This window comes from Podarcis muralis, chromosome 15, assembly GCF_964188315.1.
Source record: "Podarcis muralis chromosome 15, rPodMur119.hap1.1, whole genome shotgun sequence".
Classification (NCBI taxonomy): Eukaryota; Metazoa; Chordata; class Lepidosauria; order Squamata; family Lacertidae; genus Podarcis; species Podarcis muralis.
Window position 1 is genome coordinate 36241362 of NC_135669.1, and position 15762 is coordinate 36257123.

The window sequence follows — 15762 nt, forward strand, 5'->3', positions numbered from 1 at the left end:
GCCGCAAATATTTTTTATTTGCTCTCCAGCGCCATCTGGTGTTGCATGTTTATAACGCATTCAAAATGCTGGGGTTTTTTTGGTTTTTTTTTTACTAATGTAGCTGAGTCATGAGACATCCATTGCCATAACCAGGGGCAGACTTTGGTAATCTTTAGTAACGTGAGTGGGCCCCAAACTTGGCACCTCCAAATGGATCTTCTCAATTATGGATCTTCTCAATTTTTAGACCCCCTCAGCTCAGCACCCATACTGCCTGGAATCCACCACCAGGCTCCTACTAATACCATCTTGGTAACTTTTTCCCAACTCACCTGTTGGGCTCCTGCTCATTATCACCGGTGTGGCGGCAGATGCCAGAGCCGGATTCTCGTTACTTTGGGAAGGGCTGTAGACAAAGACGTCTTGCTTGAATGGTGACGCTGTGGAAGGCTGGCTGCCCTGAGGGAGATCAAGGGAAAGGGAGAGAGTTGGAGGCTTGATGGCGAGGTGCAACACACATTTCGTTCCTGGAGTATATTTGAGGAGGGGGAACTATGTGGTTGGGGCAGGGGTCACCAACGCGGAGCCTGCAAGTGCCCGTGTGCTGGCCAGTTCCTCCTACGGTATCCGCAAAAGGTCTCTGGAACTATCCCCTCAAAAACCACAACACTCAAGGGAATGTTTGTTTCTCTTATTCAGTGCCTGGCTGGTTTTCTCCTATGCAAAACTCAGTACGCCAAACAAACCACGGCAGCCATTTTGGAATGTTCCACATGCGCCACGCTGGCCATTTTGTAATTTGCCCCATGGCAGCCACTTTGTGACACGTGGGACAATTTCAAATGCGACCCCTGGCCCAGGAAGGCTGGCGACCCCTGGTTTATTGGCGTGTCGGAGAGACGGATGTGGCTGCGAGACTGAGAGGCTGAAATGATATTGTGCCCAAGGAGAAGATGGGGGCAGCCGTGTGCCTCCTGGTTTATGCAAATGTCAACCGGCTCAGGAACATTGGCCCCCTGAGAGACCAGTCAATACCGGGAAGCGAAAACTGCATTATTACCAGGCTTTCATATTCTTCCATGTTTTCACTCTCCCCTGCCGTGCTGCTGAAGCTGCTGGTACTTGAGGATGAACGGGAGATGTTTGACCTTCCGTTTTCTTTGAGTTTAATAAATGGCCTGGAAGTCAAAGGAGAAGAAGGCAGAAAATTAAAGCTCGATGGTGGTGATGGAGCTTAGAAAAATCTCCATCTCTGAATTCCTCCCCCAGGATTTGGGGTTCTGTAATACCCCATCTTGTTTCCAAAGCTCATCTGCCATTCTTTTTTGTCCCCGCCCCCCCCCCCTGGTTCAGACTTTGGGTTGTATCCACAAATTCACACTATACAATTAAAGCACAATGATACCACTTTTAAACAGGCAGAACCTCCCTCAGACACAGATCTGGGATCTGTGGTTTGTTCAGGAGTAGCTGAGAGTTGTTAGGAGAATCCAATTCCCCTCCCAGAGCTACAGTTTTTAGAGTGGTTTAACAATCAATCTCTCTTGAATCCTGGGAACTGTAGTTTACTCTTCACAGAGCTATAGTTCCCAGCACCCTTTACAAACTACAACCCCCAGGATTCTTTGGGGGAAGCCATGTAGTTTCAACGCATGGGATTTGTGTTTACTTACCTCTCTTTGTTGGTACAGATCTCTGGAGAGCTTGGGTTCGAAGAGGCCTCGGACCTGATTTCTTGAGAGGTGTGTCCTCCTTCAGGGGTCTTCGGTGTTCCTGAGCCACTGTCACTATGAAGAGAGTAAAACACTAGAGTAGCATAACTTTCAAACACATCTATCTTGCCTTCTCATACCGTTAACATTCTGTTTCAGCAGGTCTCAGATGTAGATGTAAGGCTGGATAGGAACAGCATAAATAAGTGTGTGTGTACAGAGCGGTCAGCTCAGTGACTGCTCCATCATTCTTTGAATCCAGAGGTCTGTCCCTGAAGTGAGGAAGAGCAGAAGTGATGAGGTAGGAATCTCTGCCTTCCTCAGAGGAATAAATTTGTGGCTGGCAGGAAGGTGAGGAATATCTCTGCTAATAATATTTTTCTAATGGTGTTGTCACGCTGCAGTTCACATGGCTGCCAACGGGTGTCACTGCAAACTACAGCATGGCAACAAAGTGATCTCCCAGAGATGCAGGGCCATAGCAGCAGTATAGGAGGGTGAGAAGAAGGGAACCAGAAGTGGTGGCTGTCAGGCAAGTGAGTCATGTGAATGACCAGCCTGGTGCCCCAGGCCAGTGAGTGAAGGTATTGCAAAGTCTAAGGGAAGGGGGTTGTTTTGGTGAGGTGTCAAGGGAAGGGTGGCTTTGACAAAGAGTATGGGGTGAGAGGAAGAGTGGCTTTCATGAGATGAGGGGTGGCAATCAGGTGGAGCTGGGTACAGCTCCTAGTAAACACATATATAAATGTAGACACGCTAGCATCCAGCACAACTAATTACAACTGCTAAACAAATGGAAAAATCGTTAATCGTTATAACGGAATAATCGTTAACCTCAACCCTCAACAATTTTCAAGTTGTCCCAGGGGCTGCAGAGTTTAAGAGCTATGGCTGCAAAGAAAATAAAACATATAGTGGTACCTCGGGTTACAAACACCTCGGGTTACAAACATTTCGGGTTACAGACTCTGCTAACCCAGAAGTAGTACCTCAGGTTAGCCCCAGGATGAGAACAGAAATTGCACAACAGCGGCGCGGCGGTGGCAGGCCCCATTAGTTAAAGTGGTACCTCAGATTAAGAATGGTTTCAGGTTAAGAACAGATCTCCGGAACAAATTAAGTTCGTAACCAGAGGTACCACTGTATTGCAATGGCTCCAGAAACACACTGCACCAGAACTATCCATCTGTTCTGAGCAAGTTACCATCGAGTCCGAGGCTCTGCCTGGCTCTCTGATCCAGTGTGCAGACGAGGGAACAGCCCTGACCGCCTCTTTATGGGACTCCTGGACTGGTTCTTGGCTGTAGCTGCGGATACCGGAGGCTGAGGAGACAGGCAAACAAAATTATAACCCTTTTACCAGGCTCACAGTTGCCTGTGAACTGCATAGCAAACTTTTTTTTTTTATTTTACATACTGGCAATGCATATAAGACTATAAAATAATCCCAAACATAGCCCAAATCTTCCATAAGTGCATAAGATACTGTTGTACAAACAAACACACTTGGTTTATGCAATCAAGAGTACATCTCCTTTTTGGACTGGGGAATGGAATGAATGTTTTGAAACACACAGAGAAGAAGAGGTTGTGACGGCATGGCCGCCAGCCAGTCAGTGCTGTGCAGAGCCAGGTTCTGTCACAAACAAGGGTTGGACACACCCTAGTTGTACTGCACTTACAGAAAAGGTGGCCTTTGTTATTTCGCCACTGTTGTGCGCAATCCCTCCGCTCAAGCTACCAGGGATTCCTCCGCTCTGATGCTTCTTCTGACTCCCAACCATGGTTTCCATGGAGTGACTGCGGACCCGGATGGCTCTCTGGCAAGGGGTGACAAGAAGAAGGGGAAAGTTAAGATCTTGATCAGAAATTTGCCACAATTTACCATTTGAAATAACATCACGATTTTGTACTATAGAATCTCACTGGAAGGACAGATCGTGAAGCTGAGGCTCCAATACTTTGGCCACCTCATGAGAAGAGAAGACTCCCTGGAAAAGACCCTGATGTTGGGAAAGATGGAGGGCACAAGGAGAAGGGGACGACAGAGGACGAGATGGTGGAACAGTCTTCTCAAAGCTACCAGCATGAGTTTGACCAAACTGCGGGAGGCAGTGGAAGACAGGAGTGCCTGGTGTGCTCTGGTCCATGGGGTCATGAAGAGTCAGACACAACTAAATAACTAAACAACAACACAACAACAACAAATCTACACATTGCAAACTGTGGGTCTTAAGTCACCCAAAAAAACAACAACCCGAAACCACATTATCAGTACATCGGGAGGTTGGGGGGGGGGTGGTTAATACAGGTTTGTAGCAGTACAGAAATATTTATGGGGGAAATACTAAGGAGTGAAAAGAGCAGCTGCCAAATGTAGATCATGCATGCTCAGTGGGCATGAAATACTGAATAGGAATAGAGTAGCGTAGCGTGGGAAAGGGTGTGGCTGACTGGCTGGATCCCCCAAAATACAGGAGTCCTCATATTTACTGACATTCTGCCAACTCTTTAAGACACACCTGTTTAGATAAGCATCCCCTGACTTGAAGCTCTTCCTTTGGCTGTTGTTTTAACAGTTAAGATGCTCTGGTGTTCTTGCTTGGGTATCTGTATTAATGAAGGGTACCTGTATTCTTTTATCATTAGTTTGATTCTTGCTATTTTTTCGTTTGTGAGCTGCCTTGGAATTTCTTCATGAAATGAAAGGCAGTGTACAAATTATGTTCATAATAGGTTAACAGGAGCCATAGGCGCCAACTCGATAGGGCTGAAGTGTCTTCAGCCTCCCCTCCCCTCTAAAGAAGTCTGTCGGGATTGGGCTGAGCCCTGCCCCCGCCCCAAGCTTGAGGGGCTGGATCTCGCGGCAGTGGGGGCGAGCCTCGTGGCAGCAGTGACCCTCGCTGGGCCTTGCCTCCTCCCACTATCGACCTCCTCCTGAAGCGCATCATGCATTGCACAATGCTTGTGACATCACATGTGTTTGACGCCCGCCCGGCCTCCCCCCCAATGTTGGGTAAAACTTGACTCCTCTGACAGGAGCGCTCACTGTAATAGTTAAAGAGATTGGTTGTTTACTGTAACTAGACAGTATGGTGTTATAGAGTTATCTCAAGTTCCCAGTAAGCGTATCTTTGCACAGAGCATTGTGCATATCCATCATTTTGGTGTGGTGCTTTGCAGGAGTGCAATCTTGATATACTCATAGTATGACTGCATTGAGATTATTTTTGTGTGGTGCTTTAGCAGCGCACAGGAGCGCATGCTTGCCCCTGTAGGAGCCTGTCCAACCTAAGATCTGCATCAAATACCCTGACATCTGGGCTACCAGTGACAGCTGTTAAACTGGTCTGTACGGTGTACCACAGGCAAAACAAAACTTTTCGGGTGGTGCCCCTGCACTTTGGAACTCCTTTCCTAGGGAAATGGCTCCCTCATTGCTAGTCTCCGAGAGGTCCTTAATGGGATTTTTATTCCAGTCCACATCTGGCTAACGTTACAGTGTTGTGCTTCCAAAAAAAACCCTGGGTCCTAAGCCATTCAGTTCAGAGAGAAGGTCTCGTAGCATATGGGCAACTAGTGGAAACCTTCTAGGACCCAGTGTTATGTGTTCCAGGCAGCCAAGCCGCTTGATGGTCCAGCACCTGCATTTTGCACCAGCTGCAATCAGCAGACCATCCTTGAGGGCAGCCCCACAGAGTGTATTCAACAGTAATCTAACTAGGAGGCTTCCACAGGATGGGTTGTTTTTGCAAGCTCAGGAACAGCCTCAGCTAGCAATCCAGGGGGAGATGGAAACAGGCAGTGAAGCCACTTGGGCCTCAATGGTCAAAGCAGGAGGCAGGAGGACCCCCAGACTATATGCCTGGTCCTTCAGGGGGAGTACAGTTCCTGGACCCCAGATCTACCAATCCACAGCACCTCCATCTTGTCAGGATTCAGTTTCAGCTTGTTGGTCCTCAAGCACCACTAGGGGTTGGACTAGATTACCCTGGGGGTCCCTCCCAACTCTACAATTCTATGGTCCTGCCTTCTCTAGACAACTGTGCTGCACCTGATCCAGATGCAAGGGGGAAGCAGAGCTAAGTGTTGTCCGTATACTGGAGACACACCATGCTCCCTCCATGAGTTGCAGAGTGGCTCCCAGAGGATGTCGTTGCCAGTAGTTTTGCTGATAGCTCAAGAAGCATTAACAGATCGTTTCCTCCATTCATCTCCTGGCATAAGTTGGCAAGCATTTCATAACTTCACAGGAAGCTGTCTTAGTATAAGGCAGTCTGACCCTTGATCTATCTAGCTCAGTATTATCTCTGCATTGACTGGTAGCAGCTGGAGAGCTTTCTGGGGGTATGAGAATCTCTGGGTGGATGATGGTAACCCCACACTGGCATTGGGAGAGAGTGTGCACATGTGCAAAGATACCTCTGGCCCTACTCTGCAAGCAGCATACATTGAGAATCTTACGAGGATTCCCTATGCATGATGCAGCTAGGTTGATGGAGCAGTCCCTAGTCATCTCTGGATCTCAAAGGGGAGACCATTAAAGGACTGTTGGTGAGCAGTCATAGAATCACAGAGGGACCCCAAGGTTCATCTAGTCCAAGCCCAGCAACACAAGGATCGTAGCTAAAGAATCCATGACAAGTGCCCACCCAACCTCTGTTTAAAAACCTCCAATGAAGGAGAGTCCACCATCTTCCAAGGTCACAGCCTTTCAAGGTCACATCATGGTAACCCCTCCTCTGTCACTCCAAAAGGCAAGGTTAGAAATGGGTGGAAATTGAAGGGATGCAGATTTCAGCTCAACTTTAGGAGAAAGTTTCCAACAGTAGGATCTGATTGGCAATGCAACGTGTTGCCTCAGAAGGAGGTGGGCTGTCCTTCACTGGGGGGATTTCAGCCAAGGTTGACTGTCCCTTCCTCAGCCCTATACTTCTGTGACTTCTCCCAGGTCACACCATGTTCTGCCTCTGCCTCGTAATCCAGGATTGCCCCTTGGTGGCGACCTCATCAGCCTGCTGAACCCGAACTTCCCTGCTCTCTTGCATCAGCTCCCTTGTCTTCTGTAGGTTTTATGAGCCCTGTGAATGATGGGCTACTTATTTCAGAATGGCTCACATCAAAACAAGAGCTAGTTGCACACATTTCATAGACACCAATACACACGTCTGATTGTTCTCGAAACAAATCAACACTGAACACAAGATCAGTTTGCAGTTTATTAGTATTCTGTACATATAACAGAGAGAGAAGGGGAAATTGATGCCTGAACACAAACACATGAGTTGGGATTCTCTGCATTTCTTGCAAACATATCTGGTTGGCCACTGTGTGAACAGAATGCTGGACTGGGTGGGCCATTGTCCTGATCCCGTAGGCTTTTCTTATGTTCTTAATAGTCCTCCCCCTACCTCCCAACTTTAGATGCTTTTATTGTTCCTGCTCTGCCCTGAATTCCACTCTTCCTAGAATAAAGTTTCTGAATTTCAGAACAGAAGCGTTTGCAATTGGCCAGCAACTTTCCATATCTTCAGTTGGCCACTGATGCATGATGCAATTGCAAGCTGGTCTTGAAGCTTGCATGTCACAGGTAGAATTGCTGCAAGCTTCTTTTGGGTTGTGTAGGCAATGGGTTGTAGTGGCTTATGTTGGGAAAACACCCTTTTCCTTCCAGCCACCCAAGCATGCCTCACTAGCTGAGGGATGACAGTCTCAAGGCAGAGGCACATGGGAAGAGGCTCTCCTTCAAATACTGCGGTCCTGAGCAGTGATGGACAAATTTCAGGGGTGCCCTGTGCAATGCTAGAATCCAGCTCCCCCTACCTCTCGTGCTCCATTCTACAGGATCCTGCAGCATGGTGTCCAGTTTGGTCAAACTGGTCATGCTGCCCCCAAACCACCTCCATCTCAACCCATTAAGGGTTTTCAAGGTCAAAGCATTCAATAAATATCTTCACAAAACCGTATCTATTCAACCACGCCAAGACTGCATCTTTATAGAGTTTTATTAAAGCACAAAAGGAATTAGTAAAATGTACTGCCCACTGAGAATCTCTATGCAGCCATGAATATCATATCTCAATATTACTTTTTTAAAACCATGTTTTATATGGGCAATAGAGCAGTGGGGAAGTGCATGGAAGAGATGTAAATGAAGGAATTGAAAACTGTTCACATGCAGATTTATTTTGGGTGGAGTGGCGGAAATCAATAAAAGAATGTCGGCTCTGCTTCAGAAAACAAAATCCAGGAATCCACAAGTGAAGGCACTCCTTAAAGGCCATTCAAGGAAAGACTGGGAAGCGTTCCTCAATTTCTAAATCTCAAGTTCATTTCTCCACATTTCCACATCAGTTTGTGATTTGTTTGTTTTTAAAGAGTTTGTGAAAACTGATTCGCATTTTTGTGTGGAATTCTGCTTGTATCCCATTTCCCCCTATGTAATGCACTTCTGTTATTTTCACCAATATCTGCATTTTCTTACATGCACACTTTCACAGTGGTATATGCATTCTTGGACATTTTTTTCTGGCTGGCTTTGCAAAATTTCAAAAAAACCAGGGTTGTTTCGGTTTGCATATTGTTTCGAAAAGCGTGAATGAGGTAGATGAGCCTTTAAGGGCTAACTGAATCAAATTCCTCCCCCATTTCTAGACTGAGGACAATCCAGTACCAGGAAACAACAGCCCCTGAAGCAGGCGGGACTTCTGAGTAGATCCGTACAGTTTTGTGCCATTACTTCAAGCTACTTACCACTACCTGCCTGACTTCAGAGCTAACTGGAAAGAAAAATCTGATTGCCTCAGTCTGTGAAAGTGGCAACAAAGTGAAAATGAACTTCTGTGATTCCTTGCTGCGTCCTGGAGGAGGAGGGGAGAGAGATACCCGTCTGTTTCCCCGTCTCTCGTCCCATTATATATCTACACGGGAAACACGCTGAGAAGTAAATAAGCTATCAAGCAGACCAGCAGAGCTGTCCAGAGGTAAAAAGGCAGCTGCAAAATTATTTCGACAGTTGTTTTCCTCGCAAGCCCTGGGACACCCTGAAATGCCAAAAGAGCAAGGAAATCCAATTTCATATCAACGCGGAGAAGGCATTAGAGAGAAGCGTTAGCATGTCTCGGGGGGGGGGGGGTTATCTTGTAACGAAATGGTCCTTTCTGACAAAGGTTTTGGGAGATGTTCCAAGCAGCTGTAGCTGGGAAGATAGTGTGGTGCGCAGGAAAAGGCTGGGGATCTAGGAAGAAAGGATCCCACCCCATGGCCTTATTCGGAAGCTGCCTTTGTGAATCACATTACTGGCCCATCTAGTTCAGTATAGTTTACACCAGAGTTCCCCAAATTTGGGTCAAATTTGGACCACAATTCCAAACATTCTATGGTTCTCTCCTTGCCACCAGACACCCCTCCGCCCCCTTTTTACAGCACTGGACTGCTCCAAGTGGACACGACCCAACTGCAGGCAACATGAGGCTGCCTCAATCCAATTTGACCAAATCCCGTATCAGCCTGATTTGGTTCAGGGTCTTGGATTTAGCCAGATCTGGTGCACAGTCCTAGCTTCAACCCTTTCCCCCACACCGCAGTCTAGGCCCCAGACCTGACGAAAACCGGAAATCGAGAACAAAGCTTCTCCATTACCTTAAACGATTCCAAGAATCCTCCGTGGGCCCCATTCTCCAGCTTGTCCTCCTCAGAGCCCAAGCCTAGCATCATTTGTGTGTGGATATGGAGATCGTCATGGAGGTTGTCCAAAAGGGCAGCTCGCGTCCGGTCCTGAAAGCATGTTGAGAGGCAACAATGGCTTTTAAAGGTACAACTGATCATGGGCATAGTAGCAATGCATTGATAGGTTGGGTTCTCATGATGCTGTAACAGCCTTGGCAAAGAGGAATCCAGAGGCTGAGGATGGCTTCATAGCCCCTAGAGATGGTTCCATTAGAGTGAATGGGATGGTGGCTTACTGGGAAACGATATATAATGAAAGGAAAAGGATGTTTAAAATAGCGTTTGTAAAAAAAGAAAAGCAAACCAGAAGCTTTTCTTTGGGGAATTATAGGGACGGACCTACCTAAACTTTGTAGAAACTTATTTATGTATGCTACTTCAGTGGCAAGAATGTTACTTGCTCAGAAATGGAAAGAAGAAGAAGTCCCAGCAAAGGAAGAACAGAGACAAAAACTTATGGAATATGCAGAAATGGCGAAACTTATCGGAAGAAGAAGAAATCAAGATAACAAACTTTTTTATAAAAGAATGGAAATGGTTTATTGAATATTTACAGATAAACTGTAAACAGATAAAAAACATTGGCAGGATTTTTGTAATACCCTGCAGTTTTAGAAGAGTATATATTTAGAGAAGATGAATAAATGAGCAAATTAAGTTAATTAGGATATGCAGAAGATGTTAAAAATAAATTTAAGGAACTGCAGAAAGAGGGGGAAGGAAGTCAAGTTTTGAAATGTCAAAATGATTGCAAAATCAGTGAAATATATAAACCTGAGAAGTATAAATATTGTTTTATTTTTTAAAAAGAAAGTGAATGGGATGGTGTCCCCCCAGCCTCATCCTGCCCTTCAGCTGCCTCCTGCCTGCCTGTCTGCCTTCATACTTACAACCATTCCAGGAGATGGTATCTCAGTACCTTCCTCCTTGGTCTCTCTTTTTCCCTATAGACCTCAGCAAGGAGGAGGATGGGGACAAAACTAGAAGGAGAAGGCCACCAGTAAGTGGCAGAGAAGCAGACGGCCAGCAGAGTCTGCTCATTCTAGTTTCATCCCTGTCCTCTTCCTCCCTGGTGAGTTCCACAAGAGGAACGCTGAGATTAAGGAGGAGGAAGAAGCTGACAGCCCATGCCAACCCCCTGGGCTGGTGGCAAGTAAGAAGTTAGGCAGGTGAGGGCTGGCAGACTAGCAGATGAGTAGGTTGAATAGGCTTCATACCTGAGGGAGTGTCTCCACCCCCAGCCTGGTCCGGCACCGAGGGCCTTCTGGAGGTTCCCTCCCTGCGAGAAGTGAGGTTGCAGGGAACCACACAGAGGGCCTTCTCGGTAGTGGTGCCCACCCTGTGTAACGCCCTCCCATCAGATGTCAAGGAAGTAAACAACTATCTGACTTTTAGAAGACATCTGAAGGCAGCCCTGTTTAGGGAAGTTTTTAATGTTTGATCTTTTATCGTGTTTTTAGTATTCTGTTGGGAGCCACCCAGAGTGTGTATAAATAAAATATTATTATTATTATTATTATTATTATTATTATTATTATTATTATTCATTGTAATGAGAGCTCATGGGGTTTCAGAATGAAGAGAAACCATCAGATTTGTTTCAGGAAACTGTATGCAGCTCAGCCGTTAATTGGCGATAAGTATGTAATTAATAGAGCTGCAAGCTTTAATCTGCAGATGAAGCAAGATTAATCAACTAAAGCTTTTGTGGATTAATCAGTGGGAGGTAATTTTAATCAGGGAGGGCAAAGTGTAATTGGTGGGTATACGCACACACAAAGTGGAAACCTATACACACTTCCCTGAGAAGATTGCACTCTAAGGCTCATATAACTAATATGCTAGGAATTATTTGAGCAAGTGACAGCCCTAATAATGATAAGGCTACATGGGGAATTTATTAATATTTTCAGTGGTTGCTGGTGGCCATTGGGACTGGTAGGGTAAAAGGCAAGAAGCTCAACAATATTTCAAAAAAAAATATCTGAAGAACTTAAAGGTATTTACTTGAAAAACAGGCTGTATAAATGTGCCTCCAGACTGCCAGTGTTTTTCAGGTGGGATTCAAATACATATTAAAACTTTAGCTTGGCTCCTTTAAGGCGAATGAAAGGGAATTATTATTATTATTGTTGTTGTTGTTGTTGTTGTTGTTGTTGTTGTTAAGTTGCGGGTGAACATATCAGACGACACAGCGATTCTTCAAACAGTTCTTGTTTATTCGCAGGCCAGGACAGAACTGAACTGAAGGGCTCAGTCAGCCTGCTTATATAGAGCTCCAGTACCACGTTACTGTAACAACTTTCTAAAACTATCCAGTCACTGAATGTCACTTTCGATCCTTCATTTGCATAACTATCTACAGTATCCCCCTGCTGGCCCAGGGTGAGAACTTCAGTACATAACACTAATAATAATAATAATAATAATAATAATAATAATAATATATTATTTATACCCCACCCATCTGGCTGGGTTACCTGGGTGCAACAAATCTACTTTTTAAAAAGAACCAGACTTTGTTGTGGTTTGCAAAGTGAAAAGGAAATGTTTTGAAAAGTGTGGGAAGAAGGAATGACTAATGGGAAGACGTTCTGCAAGGGAATCAGGATGAATGCAGAACTTGCGGTCGTATAACCGCCTCATAAACAAATCAGAAATGACCTGAGTTTCCAAAGCAAGAAGTATTTGAGGTGAAGAGGTCCTCCACCTGCTAATCTGTTCCAGGTCAACCTGACTTACCTCGAGCTTTGCAAACTTGTCTGATTTGCAACAGGCGTTCTCTGCGTTGATCAGCTTGGTGAGGAGAAACTCTCGAAATTCTGAGTTCTGGAGGAGAGAAAATAAAGGAGTGGAGGAACGGCTCAGAAAGAAAGCTGGAAAGTCCACACCCGTTTCATATTCTTTGGATGCAATCTCCAGTGATCATGGCTACAGTTTCCAAATCCTTATTTGTGTTTCTTATTGCATTTATGGGACACGGGTGGCGCTGTGGGTTAAACCACAGAGCCTAGGACTTGCCGATCAGAAGGTCGGCGGTTCGAATCCCCGTGACGGGGTGAGCTCCCGTTGCTCGGTCCCTCCTCCTGCCCACCTAGCAGTTCGAAAGCACATACAAGTAGATAAATAGGTACCGCTCCAGCGGGAAGGTAAACGGTGTTTCCGTGCACTGCTCTGGTTCACCAGAAGCGGCTTAGTCATGCTGGCCACATGACCCAGAAGCTGTCTGCGGACAAACGCCGGCTCCCTCGGCCTATAGAGCGAGATGAGCACGCAACCCCAGAGTCGGTCACGACTGGACCTAATGGTCAGGGTTCCCTTTTATTGCTTTTATACTCTGAAGTTTCTCCAAAGTGCTCAAAGTGGTGTACATGTTTGCTCCCTCCTTCCATATTAGGCTCACAGCAAATCCTGTGAGGTAGAGGTTAGGCAGAGAGACATTGAGTGCGGCCCAAGATCACCCAGTCAGCTTCATGGCCAAGCAGGGAATATTTGAACAATGGTCTCGCAGGTCCAACACTCTAACCACTACACCACACTCCTGGAGCCCCAAAGCCAAGGATTCACCACTGAAGTAATATTATTCGCCCTTGAGGCCAGTCTATGGAATTTTGCTGCCCGAGGCAAAGGACAAGACAGCACACACACACCCATCCCTCATGCAGCAGCACACTAGATTGGCAGTGAATCTTAGAAACATTGCATAGTGTCAGGGCTGGAGTCAGCACAAAAGACGCAGGGCTCCATTGTCATGAATCTGGCTCTTATTCGAGGAAGCAACGTACAACTCAACAAGCTTTCCCAGCAGGTCTTGCCCCTGTGAAGCAGTTTCCAGGACTGAGGGCCCCTGCCTTCCTCCCTCTCTAAGGCTCCTCTTCTCCCGGATGTTTCCTAAACAGTCTCAAACTGTGTCTGCCCACCTCTGACCTCTGTTCCACCCTCCACATTACTCTGTGGGTTCTTGGAGACCAGGAGAAAGAGCAGAGCTTGTCGCTGCAGGAGGAGACTCCTCAAATTCTTCAGCAGCCTCTAGCCCTGCCCTTCTCTGCTTCAGCCTCGGAGGCTGAACTGCTCTCTGTCACCCGCTCTCCCTGCTCACAAAACCCCGTTGCCTCTTCAGCATCCCACCTCTCCTCCCAATCTTCGCCTTCTGACATCAGTGTCAGAAGCTTAAAGGGGGCGGGGATGTTAAGTCTCTGCCATCTTACAATGGGGGGGGGATAGAGATAGATTTTGCCCAGTGTACCCCACCTCCGCCAAGTCACTGAAAATGTTCCCCTACCACTTTCATGGGAAATAAGTAGCTGAGAGCAGTCATTCCATCAGACTGCCTCAGTGGGAGACGTAGAAAGCAGAGCTCCTCCCACCAGCTTTGCTGGAAGACCAGCTCCATCAGGCACCAGCTGGTCATTATGGGATGCACCAGGTTAAAAACTTGTACCTGAGTTTGATTTCCCCCTTTCTTCTCTGCCTGTCCCTTCCCCTTGTGTGTCATGGGTTGTTGTTGTTTTTTGGGGATTGCAAGCCTGCAAGCAGAGACTGTCTTGCTTTAATTGATTTTAAGTAAGCCACTCTGGGAGCCGTTTTGGCTAAAGAGCAGGAAACAAATTCTCTAAATCATCCTCATCAATTGTCCCTGCAGGGAAAACAAGCAGGAGGTCTATTTAGCCCGCAAACTAGTAAACGTTCCTTACTTTTTGAAATACAGAAGGGTTTGGCAGCGGAGGACCGAACGCAGGGACATCTTCTCGTGCAGTTACAGCCACCTATCCGGGATGAAGCAAAAACACATTTGAAAGCCTATATGGGGGTGGGGGGATAGGAAAGCACAGGGAATAAATGCACAAAGTCAGATATAGAAAAACAGAGCACCCAGAATGCACAAATAGAAGCACTGCCTTCAGCAGGGGCTGGTCCGTTGGAACAAATAGGGCACTGCCCCACCAGGTGGGGCCTTGAAGTGGCATAAGAGTGCTTTAAATATATATAGAATCATAGAGTTTGAAGGGACCACGAGGGTCATCTAGTCCAACCCCCTGCAAGGCAGGGATCTTTTGCCCAGTGTGGGGCTCGAACCCACAACCCTGAGATTAAGAGTCTCATGCTCTACCGACTGAGCTATCCCAGCTGTTTGTGGCTTAAAGGAGTGCTGCGAAAATGTAACAATTAAAATAAGTAGAAATTTTTAAAAAACAGAAAAACAATCAACGTCAGAATAACAAATCAGCAGCACAGGGCGATGGAGGAGGAGGTACAATGTCCCGAAACCTGAATAAAGAGGTAAATGAAGCTGAATAGCAGGGAAAAAAGAAAGAACGTAAGAAGAGGCTACTGGATCAGGCCAATGTCCCATCTAGTCCAGCTTCCTGACCTCACAGTTGTCAGCCAGATGCTCCTATGGGAATCCTGCAAACAGGACATGGGTGCGAGAGAACGCTCCCCTCCTGCTGTTTCCAGTGTTACCTCCGGTTAAGAACTTAATTCGTTCTGGAGGTCCGTTCTTAACCTGAAACTGTTCTTAACCTGAGGTACCACTTTAGCTAATGGGGCCTCCCGCTGCTGCTGCACTGCCACCATGCGATTTCTGTTCTCATCCTGAAGCAAAATTCTTAACCCAAGGTACTATTTCTGGGTTAGCGGAGTCTGTAACCTGAAGTGTATGTAACCTGAAGCGTCTGTAACCCGAGGCACCACTGTAATGCCTCTGAGAGTGGGGGCACAGCACAGCCATTGTGGCTGGTAGCCATCAATAGCCCTCTCCTGCCTGAATTTGTCCCATCCTCTTTTAAGGCCATCCAATTCGGCCACCATCCCTTCCTCCCATGGGAGTGAGCGCCATAGTTTAGTTAGGCACTTCGCGAAAGTGCCCTTGGTGTTCCACAGAGAGCCATCTTAATCCACCGGGCAAACACAGGGGGCCATAAATAACCCACGGAAGACAGAATTGATCTCTTGCTGACTGCAAATATTAACACGGCCAAAGCTGGGAGCGCAAGGAAGCGAGCATCCTGCCGGCCACCTGCTCGGCCACCTTTGCTCGGATTGAATCCGCCCGCGCTTCAAGGACAGACACGAGAGACGCACGCAGACTCGGTGCGCTTAATGAATTTTGCTGCAAACTCGCAGATAGGCTAATAGCTTCGCCCTCTGGAGCGGCGGCAACGTGGTGAGCGCCAGCTGCCTCTCAGAGAACAAATAACCGTTTCCGAAGAGGCTTAGCAGGAACTCTTTATCTCTGGCCAAGCAGGTACACTTTACACAAGCTCCCAAAGCAGTTATTTGTCAGATCTAAAAACAGATGCAGAGAGAGAGAGAGAGAGAGAGAGAGAGAGAGAGAGAGAGA

The 15762-nt window shown here is 46.7% G+C and overlaps 1 protein-coding gene and 1 non-coding gene across 12 annotated transcripts in view; both read right to left on the bottom strand.

Moving 5' to 3' along the window:
- Positions 1–15762, bottom strand: part of RAP1GAP2 (RAP1 GTPase activating protein 2) — a 192570-nt gene that overhangs the window by 7355 nt on the left and 169453 nt on the right. For all 11 annotated transcript variants that reach the window (XM_028707778.2, XM_028707783.2, XM_028707780.2 and 8 more), the window contains 8 exons: positions 14114–14185; positions 12162–12248; positions 9333–9467; positions 3374–3511; positions 2896–3014; positions 1656–1769; positions 1043–1160; positions 315–441 (listed from right to left, as the gene is read on the bottom strand). In XM_028707778.2, the coding sequence (XP_028563611.2) occupies positions 315–441; positions 1043–1160; positions 1656–1769; positions 2896–3014; positions 3374–3511; positions 9333–9467; positions 12162–12248; positions 14114–14185 (910 nt within the window). The remainder of the gene's footprint in view (positions 1–314; positions 442–1042; positions 1161–1655; positions 1770–2895; positions 3015–3373; positions 3512–9332; positions 9468–12161; positions 12249–14113; positions 14186–15762) is intronic.
- Positions 14475–14547, bottom strand: TRNAK-CUU (transfer RNA lysine (anticodon CUU)). The gene has a single exon. It is a non-coding gene; the product is annotated as a tRNA-Lys (tRNA).